General features: G+C 41.7%; 2 protein-coding genes across 4 annotated transcripts; one reads left to right on the top strand and one right to left on the bottom strand.

The window, feature by feature from the left end:
• Positions 1–1,546: 1,546 nt before the first annotated feature.
• fndc10 (fibronectin type III domain containing 10) lies at positions 1,547–11,073 on the bottom strand. 3 transcript variants are annotated; one of them, XM_072666290.1, is made up of 3 exons: positions 10,933–11,073; positions 8,087–9,404; positions 1,547–7,343 (listed from the first exon to the last, which is right to left on the bottom strand). In XM_072666290.1, the coding sequence occupies exons 2-3, from the start codon at positions 9,242–9,244 to the stop codon at positions 7,128–7,130; spliced, it is 1,374 nt and encodes a 457-aa protein (XP_072522391.1). In that variant the 5' UTR covers positions 9,245–9,404; positions 10,933–11,073; the 3' UTR covers positions 1,547–7,127. The 3 variants fall into 3 exon arrangements, with proteins under 3 accessions (XP_072522391.1, XP_072522392.1, XP_072522393.1); XM_072666291.1 differs by having other exon boundaries at positions 10,937–11,073; XM_072666292.1 differs by lacking the exon at positions 10,933–11,073 and adding an exon at positions 10,740–10,875.
• A 1,962-nt stretch (positions 11,074–13,035) lies between these two features.
• Positions 13,036–18,299, top strand: ora4 (olfactory receptor class A related 4). Its single transcript, XM_072666212.1, has 2 exons — positions 13,036–13,119; positions 17,306–18,299. The coding sequence occupies exons 1-2, from the start codon at positions 13,036–13,038 to the stop codon at positions 18,278–18,280; spliced, it is 1,059 nt and encodes a 352-aa protein (XP_072522313.1). The 3' UTR covers positions 18,281–18,299.
• The last annotated feature ends 286 nt before the right edge of the window (positions 18,300–18,585 follow it).

The raw sequence follows: 18,585 nt of genomic DNA, 5'->3' as shown, positions 1-18,585 counted from the left end.
CTACGCTGATAGGCGTGGTGAAATGAGGTGTGTTCAGGTCAGTTTCTGCCATATTGCTATCTTGGCAACAAAAAAACACAGGTGCACCACTGACCGGAAACAACCTAGGCAGACGTCAACAGTCAGACGTCCATCTCTATCTTGGCAGTGAAGTGTTAACACAGGCGCCTGCTCAACGTGCCTAACTGTGTTTCGTTGAACTGTACAAGCCTGCATTTGTATAATGACAATAAAGTTGAATTTAATTAAAATTGAATGAAATTGAACATATGTGTGTAGTTTAAGTGTGTGTGTGTGTGTGGTCCGCTGGGAGCAGTGCTGGATGTGGGGTCTGACGGCAGCAGGAAGGAAGGACCTGCAATATCGCTCCTTCTCACACTTGGGGTGAAGCAGCCAGTCGCTAAAGGAGCTGCCCAGTGCTGCCAGAGTCTCATGCATGGGGTGGGAGCTGTTCTCCAGCATGGATGCCAGCTTGGCTGTCATCCTCCTGTCTCCCACCACCTGCACTGGGTCTAAGAAGCATCCCAGGACAGAGCCGGACAGCCCTCTTTATGAGCTTATACAGTCTCTTCTTGATATAAGATAAGATAATCCTTTATTAGTCCCACAGTGGGGAAATTCTCAGTGTCACAGCAGAAAAGGGATAGCAAGACACTCTAATGCAAAAACGTAGATAAATTACCACTATAAAAATAATAATAAAAATAATAGAAGTAAAAAAGCAATAACAATATTATTTATTTATTTAATATGATTTATGTATATGTAGCCTGAGTAGACATATATACACAAACTATTATGTACAGAAAACATTTACAAAAAATGAACATCTGTACAGCTATGCAAATAATCAAGGGTGCAAATGAGCAACATGTTATGTAACAGTAATGTGTGTTGCAGTCAAATCCAATTTGATTCAGTGAAATTTGGAAGCTCAGTTCAGTTATAGATCAAGTTTATAGATTAAGTTTATAGACTAGAGTATGAGAACAAGCTGTTAGCGTACCGTGTTATACAGGTTTTAATGCGGGGGAGTGTCTGGAATGGGTGATGTCCAGGATGAGAGGGGTCAGCTGTAATTTTGTCAGCGCGTCCTCGCCCTGCTGGTAGGAAATAAATGTGTATTCCAACATGTTATGGTGCATATGACTGCAGTAAGCTGTATGATTACAGTAGAGGAAAATGGAAGAGGATCTTCTTTGGTAGGATAATGGTATGTCATATACAGTGGTTATGTACATCACAGCGTGTGTAATAAAGGTCCTGTTTGGTTACTTTAAACATGGCAGAAACACAGAAAAGCTAAGCTTCATGTATTTACATGTTAGAACTGTAGACTCTATCTTTTCTGTTTTTATAATCAAATCTGAAGAATAGATTCAAACTATAAAGTATTGTGACGATTTACGCATGGAAAGCTAAAGAACAGTACACCTAGGACCTTCTGTATGTCAACTGTTAAGTGTGTGTGTGTGCACAGTTTATTGGTCCTCCTATCCATATGAGGCCTATATGCCACAATATCACAAACACACTCAACACATGGTTTAAACTCATTATTACTTTATTATTTGACACAATAGGTTTTGTATAAGAGAGGGAAAAAAAGCACAGTATTGAAATTTCTTCACCAGTCTTTGCGTGTCCTGACAGTGAACAACAACGAAGAACTCTCTAACAGCTATAAGGCATTTATTCTTATTGGGTCCACCACAGGGACGGCGTCTGAGAACAAAAACGCTTTACAGTGAAGTCCTACACAAATAAAACAGCATTGCTTTGTTCGAGGAGAAAGCTAAGAAATGCCCCAGGTCAAAGTCACACTTTCCCTAAAAATGCTAATAATGTTGCTAACAGTCAATGAAGGCTGGTAGGCCCCACTTAGCATTGGCATATAAACACAATGTAAATCGTTGGTACTCCTTATAGTTCCAATAACGATAACTTCAATCATTTAACTTATTATTTAACAATGACAACCATTTAACATTATTTAATTATTGTTATTAATGAGTAACAGCGAATGAGCCAATTATTTATGTATTACTTTGTATTTCAAGACCACAAAAGATTTGATCATTACTATAAACGGAAATATAAAATGCGTTAACTAATTCCTACCAGCTTTCATCCAGTGTTAAGCTTATCAGCATTTTTAGATCTACTTTAAAGTGATAATTTGTCCAGAAATCAACTCAATTAACTCCCCTTTACCCTACATTCAGTCCATTAGCTACTACATGTACCTCTGTAGTTTAACTCTGTAGCTAATATACAGCTGTAGCTGAGGCTAACATAGCTAGCAAACAAGATAGCTAACTGCTAACTGCATGTCTAAATCATCACACACACTCCTCAAACTGGATCTCCAACAGACTTCATTAAATGTTTTTTGACACTGTACGACTAAAGTATGGTAGCGCAACTAAATGCTAATTTAGTCTAAAAAGTTGTGTTTGCACTGCATATCTATGCAACGTCTATTAGCCTACTTGTTAGCTACATTAGCCTTGTGGTTACCTATGTGTTGTCTATAAGCAAGGACTAAGGTCCATTAGCCTAGCTAAAAACAGTAGCAGCCAAACCCCATATGGAACAAATATATGTATATGTACATTACAAATACATTACATTTCTTTCACACACTAAAATGTATTTATAAATGTATTTATATTCTACGATATATTTATTTTAAAATATTTGGGGAAAAATTAAACACAGATATGTAGCTCTGTAGTTTAGCATTAGCAAATATCTATTTAACATGGCAAAAGGTTTCATAAGTACAGATAAACAGTAACGATGCAGTTGGATCATTTACTAATTTTTAAAAAATATATACGAATTTGTTTTTTAAATCTAATTTTTTACGAAAATTAGATTTATAGGCCAGTTTCATACATACCAAACATAATACATCTAAATGAAACATTTTTTGGCCATTTTCATTCACTGCAAATATAAATATATATTTGACATGCATTTTGAATATATATTTTTTCCATATGGGACTGAAGCAAAATATTTTTATAGATGTTTATAGTATCTATGCAGTGCCTATTCAGAGGGTACAAACTTCTCTGACTTGTTATGGTCTTACTCATCTGCATTATCTGTAAACATGCTAAATGGGTGACAATAGGCATGTATCTGTTAGCAACGTTAGCTTCATAGCTGTCGTGTTCCCATAACTAAACAACCCAATTGTAGTGAATCAGCCAGGACATGTTTGTTTAAGAAGGGGAAAACAGTAAAGTTGATTTTTGGCTGAACTATCGCTTTAAACTCACACCACTAACACAATCTAATGAGGTGATCATCCATTGCTTTCTGTAACATTTTAATTACAGTTTATTTTCACTCCACAGTTCACTAAAGACCTTCTGCATAACATCATGTTTCTACAGCTATGTGACTAAACCTATTTGTCCTAAGCGCATGTGCACAGTTCAATGGTAAACATACATTATTATTTGCAGGAGATGGACACAGAGGTGAGTCCAGGGTCACAGGCAGCAGGCACAACAGCTTATTGGTGAAGGTTTGTGGTCATGTAGGCCAACGTAAGTTCATCTGTGGAGTGAATAGCTCTGAGTAAAGGTTCGGTTTAGACAGAACGACGTTAAAGCTCAAGTCGGATCTTTCTCCTGCTGTACCTGATCTGTGTGTTTGTTCACACTGAGGTTAGAGGCTGAGTTTGACCTTTGTGTTCAGAAGTGCAATGAATGTTTTTGTATTCATTCATTTTTATTTTTAGACCTCCTATGTGGTAATGACTGAGTGATCTGCAGGTTATTGTAATGACTAGAAAAAGATCATTAAAGAATATAAAAACAGAAGGCAAAGAATGTATAGAGATGTGTGTGAATATCAGACTCTTTTTCTCACTGTAAGAGCAGTAAGAAAAATTGTAAGTGACAGTAAGAGAAAAACTGCTTTTGATTTTTCAAGGCTAAAAAATACTGTGTGAAAGCCTTAAATATAATTAAGTAATCATGACCGCTCTAAAGCTCTAAAGGTAAAGCAATTTCAGAGCTGGCCAGTAGAGGGGGCTGCAGTGCGTATTAACAAAATTTCTGCAGTACGTATTAACAAAATTTCAGTTTAGGCCAGTAGAGGGGGCTGCAGTGCGTATTAACAAAATTTCTGCAGTACGTATTAACAAAATTTCAGTTCAGGCCAGTAGAGGGGGCTGCAGTGCGTATTAACAAATTCTCTGCAGTGCGTATTAACAAAATTTCTGCAGTACGTATTAACAAAATTTCAGTTCAGGCCAGTAGAGGGGGCTGCAGTACGTATTAACAAAATTTCAGTTCAGGCCAGTAGAGGGGGCTGCAATACGTAATAATGTAATTATAGTTCAGGCCAGTAGAGGGGGCTGCATTGCGTAACAATGAAAATTCAGTTCAGGCCAGTAGAGGGGGCTGCAGTGTGTAACAATGAAAATTCAGTTCAGGCCAGTAGAGGGGGCTGCAGTGCGTATTAACAAAATTTCTGCAGTGCGTGATAATGAAATTTCAGTTCAGGCCAGTAGAGGGGGCTGCAGTATGTATTAACAAAATTTCAGTTCAGGCCAGTAGAGGGGGCTGCAGTACGTATTAACAAAATTTCAGTTCAGAACAGTAGAGGGGGCTGCAGTGCGTAATAATGAAAATTCAGTTCAGGCCAGTAGAGGGGGCTGCAGTGCGTATTAACAAAATTTCTGCAGTGCGTGATAATGAAATTTCAGTTCAGGCCAGTAGAGGGGGCTGCAGTATGTATTAACAAAATTTCAGTTCAGGCCAGTAGAGGGGGCTGCAGTGCGTATTAACAAAATTTCTGCAGTGCGTGATAATGAAATTTCAGTTCAGGCCAGTAGAGGGGGCTGCAGTACGTATTAACAAAATTTCAGTTCAGAACAGTAGAGGGGGCTGCAGTGCGTATTAACAAAATTTCTGCAGTGCGTAATAATGAAATTTCAGTTCAGGCCAGTAGAGGGGGCTGCAGTATGTATTAACAAAATTTCAGTTCAGGCCAGTAGAGGGGGCTGCAGTGCGTATTAACAAAATTTCTGCAGTGCGTGATAATGAAATTTCAGTTCAGGCCAGTAGAGGGGGCTGCAGTACGTATTAACAAAATTTCAGTTCAGAACAGTAGAGGGGGCTGCAGTGCGTAATAATGAAATTTCAGTTCAGGCCAGTAGAGGGGGCTGCAGTATGTATTAACAAAATTTCAGTTCAGGCCAGTAGAGGGGGCTGCAGTACGTATTAACAAAATTTCAGTTCAGAACAGTAGAGGGGGCTGCAGTGCGTAATAATGAAATTTCAGTTCAGGCCAGTAGAGGGGGCTGCAGTATGTATTAACAAAATTTCAGTTCAGGCCAGTAGCGGGGACTGCAGTACGTATTAACAAAATTTCAGTTCAGAACAGTAGAGGGGGCTGCAGTGCGTAATAATGAAATTTCAGTTCAGGCCAGTAGAGGGGGCTGCAGTATGTATTAACAAAATTTCAGTTCAGGCCAGTAGAGAGGGCTGCAGTACGTATTAACAAAATTTCAGTTCAGGCCAGTAGAGGGGGCTGCAGTATGTATTAACAAAATTTCAGGCCAGTAGAGGGGGCTGCAGTACGTATTAACAAAATTTCAGTTCAGGCCAGTAGAGGGGGCTGCAGTACGTAATAATGAAATTTCAGTTCAGAACAGTAGCGGGGGCTGCAGTGCGTAACAATGAAATTTCAGTTCAGGCCAGTAGAGGGGGCTGCAGTGCGTAATAATGAAATTTCAGTTCAGAACAGTAGAGGGGGCTGCAGTGCGTAATAATGAAATTTCAGTTCAGAACAGTAGAGGGGGCTGCTTTGCAGAGTAATAAAAATTCCAGTTCAGGCCAGTAGGGGGTGCAGTTGCGTATTGACAAAATTTCAGTTCAGACCAGCAGAGGGGGCTGCAGTGCGCATTGATGAAATTTCAGTTCAGGCCAGTAGTCCTTGTAGCATCTGGGTACATTAGGTTATTTGTCCAATAATTTACAGTTTATGCTGATATATGACACCTTTGCTGTTCCAACCCTGGCTAGTGCGCCCCCAAGTGGTTGAAAATTTTGTTCTGCCTCCCCTTCAGTGAATAAAAGCAGAAATACGGTACAACACTCCTTATCACACCATCACCATAATGCACTCCTCAGAATGTACATTGTAATGAACAGTTGACAGCCCTCCCCTCAATCCCGACATCCAGCTGCTAAATTCCGTGGTGGAGAGGTGCTGGGCGTCAGGGACGACAGGGCACGCAAGGCAGCTGCTCCCTCGCCAAGGTTAGCTTTAGCTTTAGCTCCAGTTTGCTCAAACTCGAGGAGAGGGCCTTGTGATTGGTTAGCGGTACGCTGATGTACACCTGACCGACTTTTAGGGCCGCCCATTTCAGCTGGAGAGGAGCGCAGTACTTATAAGACAGTTTAGTTTGTAAATTTACACTGGGGGACCCGAGGAGCCGGATTACCTTAAATAGAAAAGTAAACTCCCAGGGGCCAGTAGGGGTACACTGCATGGTAAAGTAATTCCAACTCTGACCAGTAGGTGGTACACAGCATGACCACACAACTGTAGCGCTGGCCAGTAGGCCAGATTCCCTCTATGACTGTGAAATGGTAACTATGGATAAAATCTGAACTGAAGGGATTGGTTTCTATGTGTACCTTACTTTTTTGCTTTCAGCGAAGAGTTTCAGATGAAAAGAAGAACCTACACGTTGATCTTGTCTGTCTGTACGGAGCTTTGAGTGTGGGTACGTTTTTCCTGTCTTGTTAGTGTGTGGTTTCAGTACTACATCAGTGACTGAGATACAGATTTAGAGAGTGTGTGTGAGAGTAGAGTGTGTGGGCTGTTAAGAGTACTGGAGAACTATGTGAGAAAGTGTGAGTGGCCTATTTTGTTTCTGCTGTGTGTCTGAGTGCTGTTATATGTGGTTTCTGTCGTGTTGTGGAGGTGTGTGGCTGTGTAAGGCTGGGGTGAGGGATAAACTGGGTAAAACTGGGTTTCCCCACCAAACTAATGATCATCAGACAGTAAATCTGCAGATGTTGACTCTTTAGTGCAGTCCTAGATAAGATGTGTGTGTGTGCATGCTTGCAAGTGTGTGTGTGTTTTTGTTGTGTTTAAAGGTGTGTGTTGTGCGACCGTGTGGAGTGTCGTGCTGTGAGTGTGTGTTGCATGGACGGACTCATGATATTCTCAGTGATGTATGCCACCAGCAGGCAGATGATGACCAGCATCACACAGATGGCTCCGCCCACTGTCGTCATGGCGATGACAATGTCCTGCATCCCAGAGGGAGAAACTCCAAAGTCCACACAGCCGGCTCCGTCCCAAATCTGCAAACAGTACACAGAAGAAATACAAGGGAGGTAAGAGTGCCAGATTAATGTGACACACTGAAAAAAGGTCTAGTACTTTAGTAAAGCCAATATAGACCTATGACAACTCGAACAATCCTCTAAATGCTTAAATAATTCTGTGCCTGGTAAAATCGTTCTTCATAAACAAGGAAAACCTCTTGTAGATGGTCCTTTATAGAAACTTTTTTAAATCAATGTATCAACCTTTATTAGATTGATTATTTATATAAGAATTAATAATTATTTAAACCACAATGACTTTATTCAATGCTCCAATAGATCTGTAAGAATGAGTGTGTGGATCATATGAACATTGTAGCGCATTATAGAGCGCCCCCTATGCCCCTGTAGTGCATTACAGTAAGTCAGAATGAGTGTGTGGATGATATGAACATTATTGAGCATTATAGATTGCCCCCTATGGTTCCTGTAGTGTATTACAGTCTGTCAGAATGAGCATGTTGATCATCTAACATTATAGAGGATTATAGCGCACCCTCTATGCCTCCTGTAGTGTATTGCAGTCTGTCAGAATGAGCGCGTAGATCGTATGAGCATTATAGAGCATTATAGAGCACCCACTATGCCTCCTGTAGAGTATTACAGTCTATGAGAATGAGTGTGTGGATCATCTGTTTTAGCTATTCAGCTAAAGTGTTAACTTCACAGAATAGCACAATATGAATTAAGTCAAGTAAAATGTTGGTTTGGAACCACACCGTTTTCATTTTGTCTTTGTGAAGCTTTCCAGTCTCGGCTGCATCCCAAACCGCCCACAGAGGCTGCAGGCAGATGCGGTAGGGCACGTTCTCGTGAAGCTCGGTCATCAGGAAGTCCCTGCAGCTGTTGCCCAGGATAACACTGGCACACTCAAACTGTGTATAGCTGCCGTTCCACCAACAGCTCATTCTAAACCCCCTCCGCTGCATCTGCTGCCCTGTGCTGGGGCTCTTTGGTGGGGCAGGTAGAGTCTCTCCATCGCCCCCTGCTGTTGAAGTCACTGTGAGTTCAGGGGCTTCAGATGGGACCCCTTTAATCCCTGGGAAATTTGATCTGTCCCATCCATCGTAAGACCACTGGAGCAGCACGCTGCCATTGGAAAGCATGTTCGCCACTAGGTGTCCTCCGGGTGACCTCACCTGCCGGCAAGTGCTGCTGGGACAAGTAAAGTCCACCTGAGTGTGACGGAAACATAGCCGGCCGTCTTCGCCATTCTCAACGACACGATATGCACACAAAGTTGCAGCATCCTGATGGCTGATTGCTTTTTCTGTAACTGCTCTAGCACTAGCTGCTTTCTCGCCAACCGATTTTTCATTAGTTGCTCTTTTGCTAATTGCTTTCGCACTAGTTACTCTTTCACTAGCTACTTTCTTGATAGTTGTTCTTTCAGTGGTTACTCTCTCACTAGCTGCAAGCTTGCTAGCTATTTTCTCGCTACCTGCCCTCTCGCTAAATACCTTTTCACTACCAGCTCTTTCGCTATCTGCTCTCTCAGTGGATACTCTCTCACTACCTGCATTGTTGCTAGCTGCTCTCTCGCTGCCTGCTTTATCGTTAGCTATTTCTTTGCTACCTGCTCTCTCGCTGGATATACTCTCAATACTTTCTCTCTTGTTCGTTACTCTCTCATTCGCTACTCTCTGCTTCCCCGGAAAAATGCTGACCCACTCTGGTCCGTCCTGCTGCTTTGAATAAAACTCTGTACTGCTGGGCAGTGGCGCCCCCTGGCTGTCAGTCTGATCGCTGGTGTTTATTCCTCTGTTTTCGCGCTGCGGCAACTCTAGATGCCATGTGCAGTTGACCTGGCGGGTCACACTGCTCAGGTACAGCAGGAGAGCGACCCAGGAGAGAAAAGGTGACCGGTGTCTGGACATCTCGATCTCATTTGTAGGAGTTCAGTGCAGGCCTTCAGTGATCACCAATGGCAGATATAGAGCATGCAGAAAGATTGTCAGGGGGCGTGACCTGTCTGACAGGGGGCGGGATGTCATGATCCATTACAGATGCCATTACAGATTGAAGACAACTGGCAGCCTGTAGAAGGAAAAAGAAGGGGAATAAAGTTAATGATATTAATTTCTCACTTTATTACTGTTATTAGTAGAAGAGTAATATTAGTGTTACATTATTTTACAGTTAATTATTTTACATTATTTTACAGTTACTGCAGAAGTAATATGTTAGCGTTGGTGTATTTTACAGAAAAAAGCCTTACTAGACTTACACATACAGTACACATATAGTACTTAAGATCCAGCTGTTTAAAGCACATTGCTCCAGAAGTCCTGAGCTGTGTTTCGAAACTGTGCCTTATTTACCATCCTCTACATGTGAAAATCCAGATCACTATGTAGAGCTTTCTTGGACTACAGCAATACTCATCGTCAGGCCAGACAGAGGTCAAAAAACAGGTAGGCAGGTATAACACAGGCAAACCATAATCCAAGTAGCAGAACAGAGCCGAGGGTCAAAACAGGACACACAACAAAGTAACATGAGCATCTTAAGGGTAGGTAGTGAAACAGTGACTTCGCAAACAACGAGTCCTAATTACTCCAGTCACGAACAGCACCTGTGTCTGGCAAACTGTACTCTTGCCCTGAGCTTTTTTTGAGAGCAAGGTGAGATGCTGTAAGTTCCTGTAAGTTCTTTAGGAACGTCTGCGATCTGCTCTTGGGCTGAACTTGCTAAAACAGTCTGACCAGTCTGTTGGGAGTTGTTGCACTAGTAAATTATGTTGTGGTCAGTGTAGCGGCTGATTTCTAAGTGTTTGTTTTAAATCTCTTCTCAGACTCAGCATATACAACCTTCTTTCTGAAGGCCTCAGAGGGCCTTTGGATCTGGCCATGGTGATTTCACTCACCTCAACAATCAAGAGCAAACCAAACTAAAGGTCTGAGCTATAAATTCTCCTCCAGAATCCTCTCTAACCGTGTTCTAATCATTTGCAATTTTAACAATTTTGAGTAGCAATAGGTGTGTAGTAGAGAACAACAAAAAATAAATATAATAATAATAATAATATATATATATATATATATATATATATATATGCAAAAAAGTGCATCACTGACTTATCATTTATCATTATCATCATTGAATTATAATGTATTTCCAGCAAACTTATATTCTCACTTTGTGCATGTAAAACCTCCCTCCCTATTGACAGTAATTATAATATGAATATTATTGTTATTAATATTATTATTAATATTCATACTAAAGGAGAAATCGCAACGGATTTCATTATGTTAGCCTAAAGACGACAGTGCATCAGCCACAACCAGACAGCCAGCTCAGTCCAGCCCCAATCTGCCCTCATAAATCCTGAAATCGAGTCAAACCAGCGATTTGACTCTGAAGGCCTACCTTTAACCCGCGTGCGTTTGATCAAACACGCTGCCTACGTGACATCATCATCCAGAGAGCGCGGGGCGATGCTGATGATGTTGATGGCTGGCGTGCGTCCACACGCGCGCGTCACCGAGTGCGTGTAATCACAAAATGAACATCGCAACACCCCCCCCCTCCCCACAAATCTGCCCCTCTTTACCCCCCTCACCTGCCTCCGTTCCACACAGCAGCTGTTTTACTCTCCTCCTTCGGCTGTTGCAGGATTTTCTGCACGAGCCATGATCACAGCCCTCCTCGTCATCCTCCTCCTCTCCTGTCTATCCAAATCAGTACAGTCTCTGCAACAACACCCTGTTCCTCCAGCAGAGTTGTGGCTGTTGCCCCCTGGGGGCTGATCTGAGAACTGCAGTAATTATATTATATTACATTTACATCGATCGTTTATATTGAGCCAAACACATGATTATATATATATATATATATATCGGTATTTTCCCCAATATTTTATTTAATATTGAAAGGATTTTGGCTTATATTATTTTTTAATTGCACCCTGTGATTTATTCATGTAAATACGAGCCATTCTGGATATTTCTATGAGCGTTAGGTTGGACTACTTTTTGTATAACATCAACTAGTTTAGCCCCATCTGTTTGTGTTAAAATTATAAAGACTATTTCAGCCTAGACTACTTTTATATATTTATATATGTATAAGGCTCAATTCAGGCCAGCCAATCAGAACAGAGCTAATTTGCATACATCAGTTTAACTCCACCTATTGATGTTGAAGTTTTAAGGATTTTCTTAGCCTGGATTACTTTTTAACCCAGGCTTAATACAGGCCAGCAAATCAGAACAGGGGGTATTTGCATACACCAGTTTAGCCCCACCTATCATGAAGACCTATATTTTAGCCTGAAGTACTTTTTGTATAAGGCTCAATTCAGGGCAGCCAATCAGAACACAGCTCATTTACAAAGCTCATTTATCAGTTCTAAAGGCACAATAACAGAATTAGTGTTACAAATGATTAAAATGAGTGTATAAATGATTATAGTCATTGTTTGTGACATTATTGGAGCTCATTTAAACAGAATACTGTAGGATATGGGCTCTTTAATGTAATAGCAGCTGCAGGTTATTTGCCACAGGGCATTTACTGACCTATAAACAAATAAACAACTGACCCAAACATAAACAGGACTGAAGCTGGTGGAAGTAAATGAGTCAGCATCACTGATAATAATGGGAACATGTTGAGTCAGGTTAATAAGGCCCAGAGGTGTATGTTCTTTTACACACACACACTTTATCACTGACATTAGCTAGCTAGCTAGATGCTGTTTTGGTCAGTGACGGTGACGATCTATATCAACGTCAGAAAATTAATTAAATAAATTAATATCACTCCTCAATTGTCTTTTCCACTTTCCACTCACACACACACACACACACACACACACACACACACACACACACAGCAGCACATCTACTGGAATAAAGCACACTGTAGATCATTAGGTTTCTTAATCAACACTTAGGTACCAACAATGTGCAGACAGAGTGCTCAAGGACAGAATGTCCAGTGTTACCCAAGTACTGCACAATTATATTACACATTACACCAATCAGCCATAACATTAAAACCATCTTCCTAAATTTGTGTAGGGGTCCCCACTTGTTGCCAAAATAGCTGTGCATCTCTGAAAGTGTTTGGTGGTATCTACAAGCATCTTCAGATGTTGATCCTTTAAGTCCTGTGTGTTGTGAGGTGGGACCTCCATGAGCATCAATAAGCCATGTGTCTCAGATTCTTACACTTGACCATTTTTCCAGCTTCAAATCACATGAGCTTTAGGAACTGACTGTTTACTTTCAGCATTCAGGATAAGAATATATGGTTCCATCAATCGTACCAGGCCCGCTTCTGGACAGTTATTCGGTGCAGTCATGTGGATTTGGGCCATATCGACGCGCTAGCTGGGCCTGTTATGATGCTCTTGAGACTGTGACCCTTTTGGGACAGCAGGCCCAGGCTATGGTTGCTTAGCAACCATTACTGGGGTTAAATTACCCCTAAAGAGTGTGATGGTCAGCAGTGCAGACAGCCTACAGTGGGTTTAGCTACTTAACATACTGAATGTGTGTGTGTGTGTGTGTGTGTGCGTTTGTGTAGTCGTATAAAGGCAAAGGTAACACTGTCAGGGACAGCACTGTTAGTGGACCAGAGGCTGTGACACACACACAAGATGGATAAAAAAAGAAGAGGAGGGTGAAACAGGAGAATAATAGCATAAGGATAAGGAATAATGGAGGTGCTAACTATAGAAGCCATTCTGTTCGGCATCCTGGTCTTTTCAGGCATTCTGGGAAATGTGCTGGTCATCTACGCGGTAAGGCTGGAAAAGAACACACACATTTATACACTCTGCTGCGACTGTCAGTGGGGTCTTTATTAAATCAAAAATTCAGACAAACACCACATATACCCAGTTTACGTATTAGTCTACTGCACATTAATACAATCAATAGCTCCACATAAACAGACTTTGAATATACTGGATATATGTTTGGATATATTGGGATATTGAGCACTTGCACATACTGTAAACCTTTCAAAAGACCCATACGGAAACTAATACATATGGCAATGCATGCACATATATCATAAAGGATTGGAAATATATTTTGAAAAACATGTATATACATTGTGTACATACAAACAAGTATCATACATTGGATATATGTGCATAATATACTAAACATATACATGTTTTTACATATATATATACAATTGCATAAATATAAATTACAGTACATGTATATATATTACAAGTATTTTAAAATGCTAATATTTGTTGTACTTTGTAAATCTATATATTGCCATATATCAAATTCCCAAATGGGGAGCTAAGAGAGTGAGGTGTTAAAACCATTGCGAGGGTTCAAACTTCACTATGATTAACATCAATGTAATTATATACAAATAAACAAAAACATGCTGCTTTAAAACCGGAGCACAGTGGCTAAGCAGGACTCCCAACATCGCCACACAAAGAACAGAAAGCATTTTCATCTATTTCCATGACCATCTAAACTGGACCTCCCTTTCTTTTGCCCATTTTTATAGATAACAGGATATCTGCAGTACTAGTTAGGTGGGGCATAAGATTACTTGTATGCTACATTAGCCATGTAGCTGCAGCGGAACATAATATCAAAAACACCCAAATGAGAGGCTGATCAAGTACAATCAGGGTGGGGATCCATAAAAAACTGTATTTACCGTAAAAACGCTATTGGAGTGCCATCCCGGACCCAGCCTGTACATATTCTCCCCCTATGGCTTACAATGCCTCAGACGCTAGTAAGGGTGAAGACCAACCCTCTTTTGACACCTTTTTGTGCAGCCAGCCAATACCTCTTTTTCTGCCACTGATGCAACATCACCAGGCAATCAACTCGCCAGGAGGGAAGCAGCGTATACCTGGCTCCGATGCATTGGCCAGCAGATGCCAGTGAAGGCCAGCACCGCACTGGAGTGATGTGGGGAGAGAGCACTATCTACCCACCCTGGAGAGAGCAAGGCCGATAATGCTCTCTCGGAGCCCCGGCTGCTGATGGCTAGCACCAGCAACCAGCAATTCTCTGATCACAGTGACAGTGCCGTAGTCCGCTGGACCAGTTGGGGCACTATTTAATTATTTAACGTAATTTGTGAAAAGTCTGATATGATAAAAATGATATGATCAAGTGATGAAACACAAAAGTATTAGCATTTGCTATCTTGATCCACCAAACACACAACAGATCTGATGTTGTGTGGTTTGCTGTGGTCAGTATTGAGTGGACTGAGGTGAAGGGTATTGATTAAAGCTCCCGCGCCGTTGGAAAGGACTCATCTGAGAGACTAATAATCCTTTAGGTGTGTAAACAATAAGCAACAGTCGCCGCTAATCTCTCTCTGGACGGGAATGCAGAAGTCTGACTGACTTTAATCCCTGTGTAAACCCCATGCTCATCAACATGGATAGAATTGTAATCTGCTAATAATACGTGTGTTAAAAACATAGATTTGCTGGACTGAGATAATTAAATGGGCTTACTAGGGTGTAGGATTAAAAGCATTAGAGAAACAGGAGCTGACAGCACTAGCATAATTCACAGCTGTGCTTTTAGCAAATCATGCTAGCGCTCCAGCTTTTTATAAGCCTTTTAAAAGGTTTGTGGTGCATTTATTATCTTTTTCCCCACAATGTTCTAGTCCAAAACACCAACCCTGTGTTTGCCTAGCAGACATATTAGCATGACTGTGCTTCCATGAGGCCACTTACACAAACATCTGGCAAATTATGCCAGATGTTATTTCCCTTTTAACGGTTTTAATAGGTTTTGGGCCGTGATTTAAACTTTAGGTTGGTTTGTGCTCGTCTATTGCTGTCCAGAAATGTTTCTGGAGACTCTGTTTTCTTCCTCCTGTATTAAAAACCTGTTAAAAAACTTAGTAAAGTATGTTTTTTCAGCTAAAATTCCAGATTTCTCAATTCTCAGTAAGTTATAGCTAACAAGTTAGCTAGTTACATTAGCTATCAGACAGTAATTAGGCTAGCCACATATGATGCATTCAGCATCAAGAGCATTAGTGAGGTCAGGATGTTGGATGATCAGCACCCCAACCTCATCCTCAACTCCCCAACTAATTTCAAAAATATTGGATGGAGCACCAACCATCATTCCAGAAAACACAGTTCCACTGCTCCACAGCTCAATGCTGGGGGCTTCATACCCCTCTAGCCCACACCTGGTATTAGACATGGTGCCAATAGGTTCATATAGGTTCCTATTGTATTGGCAATACTTCTCTTTAGGGCCAAACTGTGTGTATGTGCATATGCACATCTGGGCCAGCAATGGGGGCAACTTAAAGTAGCTGAATGTATTCATTAAAAGGGGTGTCCACAAACATTTGGACATACAGTGCCCTCCATAATTATTGGCACCCCTGGTTAAGATGTGTTCTTTAGCTTCTAATAAATTGAGTTTTTTTCTAAATAATATAGGACCACGATGGAAAAAAGAGTAAAATCCAACCTTTAACTCTTTAAAAATTATTCTATTAAAAATTATTCTTCATAAAATCACCTGTTCCACAATTAACATTCCTAACATTTCTTAGGAAATAAAAGTAATTAAAGTATTTCTGTCAATTCTACAGTAGTTTACAAAGTTGATCAGAGTATGTAGGAACATTTAATTAGTAATTCACAACTTCCTGTTACCCTGGGGTATAAATATGACGTGACACAGAGGCCATTTCTCTTCAACATGGGAAAGACAAAGGAACATACCATTCAAGTAAGGCAGATGTGTGTTGACCTCCACAAGTCAGGCAATGGCTACAAGAAAATAGCCACTCACCTACACCTGTCCATATCTACTGTCAGAGGAATTATTAAGAAGTTTAAAACAACTGGAACAGTGGTAAACAAGTCTGGACCACGCACAGTGAGGAGGATGATAAGAGAAATAAAAAGGTCTCCAAAGCTCACTGTTACAGAATTGCAACAAATGATAGCTTCTTGGGGTCACAAAGTCTCCAAAACAACCATCAGGCGCTATCTGCATGCCAACAAGCTGTTTGGGAGGCATGCATGGAAAAAACCTTTTCTCACTCACAATCATAAACGCAAACGTTTGGAGTTTGCTAAGCAGTACTGGAACTTCAACTGGGGCCGTGTGCTTTGGTCAGATGAAACTAAGATAGAGCTTTTTGGCAACAAATGCTCTAAGTGGGTCTGGCGTAACAGAAGAGCTGAGTATGCAGGAAAGCACCTCATGCCCACTGTGAAATATGGGGGCCTGTTTCTCTTCCAAAGGCCCTGGGAACCTTGTTAGGGTGCATGGCATCATGAATGCTTTAAAATACCAGGACATTTTAAAACAAAATCTGGTGGCTTCTGCCCAAAAGCTGAAGATGGGTAGTCACTGGGTCTTTCAGCAAGATAGTGACCCAAAACATATGGCCAAATCTACACAGAAATGGTTCACCACACACAGAATCAAGCTCCTCCCATGGCCATCTCAGTCCCCAGACCTCAACCCCACTGAAAACCTGTGGGGTGAGCTGAAGAGGAGAATGCAGAGGAGAGGACCCAAGTCGCTGGATGATTTAGAGAGATTGTGCAAAGAGGAATGGTCAAAGATCCCTCTATCTGTATTCTCCCATCTTGTGAAACTTTATAAGAGAAGATTAGGTGCTGTTTTGTTGGCAAAAGGGGGTTGTACAAAGTATTAACATCAGGGGTGCCAATAATTGTGGCACACATGATTTGATGTTAAACAATTATTTCTTAATGTGGGATTTTTTTCCTACTGAATAAATTCACTTGAGTTAAAGGTTGGATTTTACTCTTTTTACCATCATGGTCCTATATTATTTAGAAAAAAACTCAATTTATTAGAGGCTAAAGAACACATCTTAACCCGGGGTGCCAATAATTATGGAGGGCACTGTATAGTGTAAGTATATTGTGAAGTGTACAATTGGGACACAGCCTTTTCCATTTTTCTTTCCCTCAGGTGTTTCAGTGCAGTCTGGACAATCCGACCCATCACCTTTCGCCGTCTGACATTATCCTGCTGAACATTTCCATGGCCAACCTGCTGACCTCGCTGTTCCGCACCGTGCCCATCTTCATCTCTGACCTGGGCCTGAACGTCTCCCTGGAAACCAACTGGTGCCGTCTCTTCATGCTGCTGTGGGTGTGGTGGCGGGCTGTGGGCTGTTGGGCCACCCTCACGCTCAGCATCTTCCACTACGCCACACTTAAGCGCAAACGCATCTCTACGTGCCCACAGGCACTGAAGAGCGACCGCAGACGGACCTGGGGTGTTCTGGGGCTGGTATGGGGCGCCAATTTGGTGTTTTCGCTGCCAGCATTGGTTTTCACGACTCACGTGCGCGGGAACACTACCACAGAAGTGATGGTGATCAGCTGCACCACGCGCCCCCTGCTGGGCTGCATGTGGGATTTCCCGTCACGTGACCAAGGCTCCGCCTTCGCCTCTGCTTCTCTGGTGCTAAACGAGGTTCTCCCCTTGTGTCTAATGGTGGGAACCAATGTGGCAACTCTGCACACCCTGGCTAAGCACATCCGGGCTGTCACAGCGGGGCCTGACACAGTGTCGGCTCACGTGAGCAGCGAGAGGAAGGCAGGTCACGTAATCATGGCCCTGGTCACCCTGTTCGTGGTCTGCTGGGTCATGCAGGTTGCTGCAGTGACGTACTATAACTATGATGGCGGGAAGCACAAGGACAGCCTACTGACTGTGTCCCAGTTCTCGTCCTCACTGTTTGTTGGCTTCAGCCCCCTGGTGGTGGCTTTGGGCCATGGCAAGCTACGCAAGAAGATCATGGGTATGGCGCATGTGTGGCTGCTGAAAGTTATATGCAGTGACACAGAGGAGCACAAGAGGGCACCAGAGAACAGCTCGGCCATAAACAGCACCATCACCCAGAAACAGATACACAACCCAAATTCTAGTTCAACATGAACATGTGTTTTTACAGATGGCAGTGGAGCTTGCTGAGTAACATGAGCGCATGTCAATGATAATTTATAAAATATGTGTGTATATATATATATATATATATATATGAGGGTTATCCCGATCAGGTTATTTGAACCTCCAATCTATTCCAAGGTTCTTAAGACTGAGTATCAACCTAGCCCGATCCGATCTATGTGTCTATTAATATAATATATCCGATCTATGTGTCTACTAAAATAATATTAATTATAAGCGTTAGCCTCCACTCATACTGAATGGGTTCTCTGAGTGCTGGTTTAAAAAAAGAG

Source organism: Salminus brasiliensis, chromosome 21 (genome assembly GCF_030463535.1).
Source record: "Salminus brasiliensis chromosome 21, fSalBra1.hap2, whole genome shotgun sequence".
In the NCBI taxonomy this organism is placed as follows: domain Eukaryota; kingdom Metazoa; phylum Chordata; class Actinopteri; order Characiformes; family Bryconidae; genus Salminus; species Salminus brasiliensis.
This window is presented reverse-complemented; position numbering and strand designations above follow the sequence as displayed.

What these genes read in the sequence shown, in the direction of transcription:
- fndc10 (XM_072666290.1), bottom strand. Translation starts at nt 9,244, where the DNA reads ATGTCCAGACACCGGTCACCTTTTCTCTCCTGGGTCGCTCTCCTGCTG. An exon ending in ACAAAGACAAAATGAAAACG is followed by an intron (nt 7,344 to 8,086) that starts GTGTGGTTCCAA and finishes TACTGTTTGCAG; the next exon opens with ATTTGGGACGGAGCCGGCTG.
- ora4 (XM_072666212.1), top strand. Translation starts at nt 13,036, where the DNA reads ATGGAGGTGCTAACTATAGAAGCCATTCTGTTCGGCATCCTGGTCTTT. An exon ending in ATGTGCTGGTCATCTACGCG is followed by an intron (nt 13,120 to 17,305) that starts GTAAGGCTGGAA and finishes TCTTTCCCTCAG; the next exon opens with GTGTTTCAGTGCAGTCTGGA.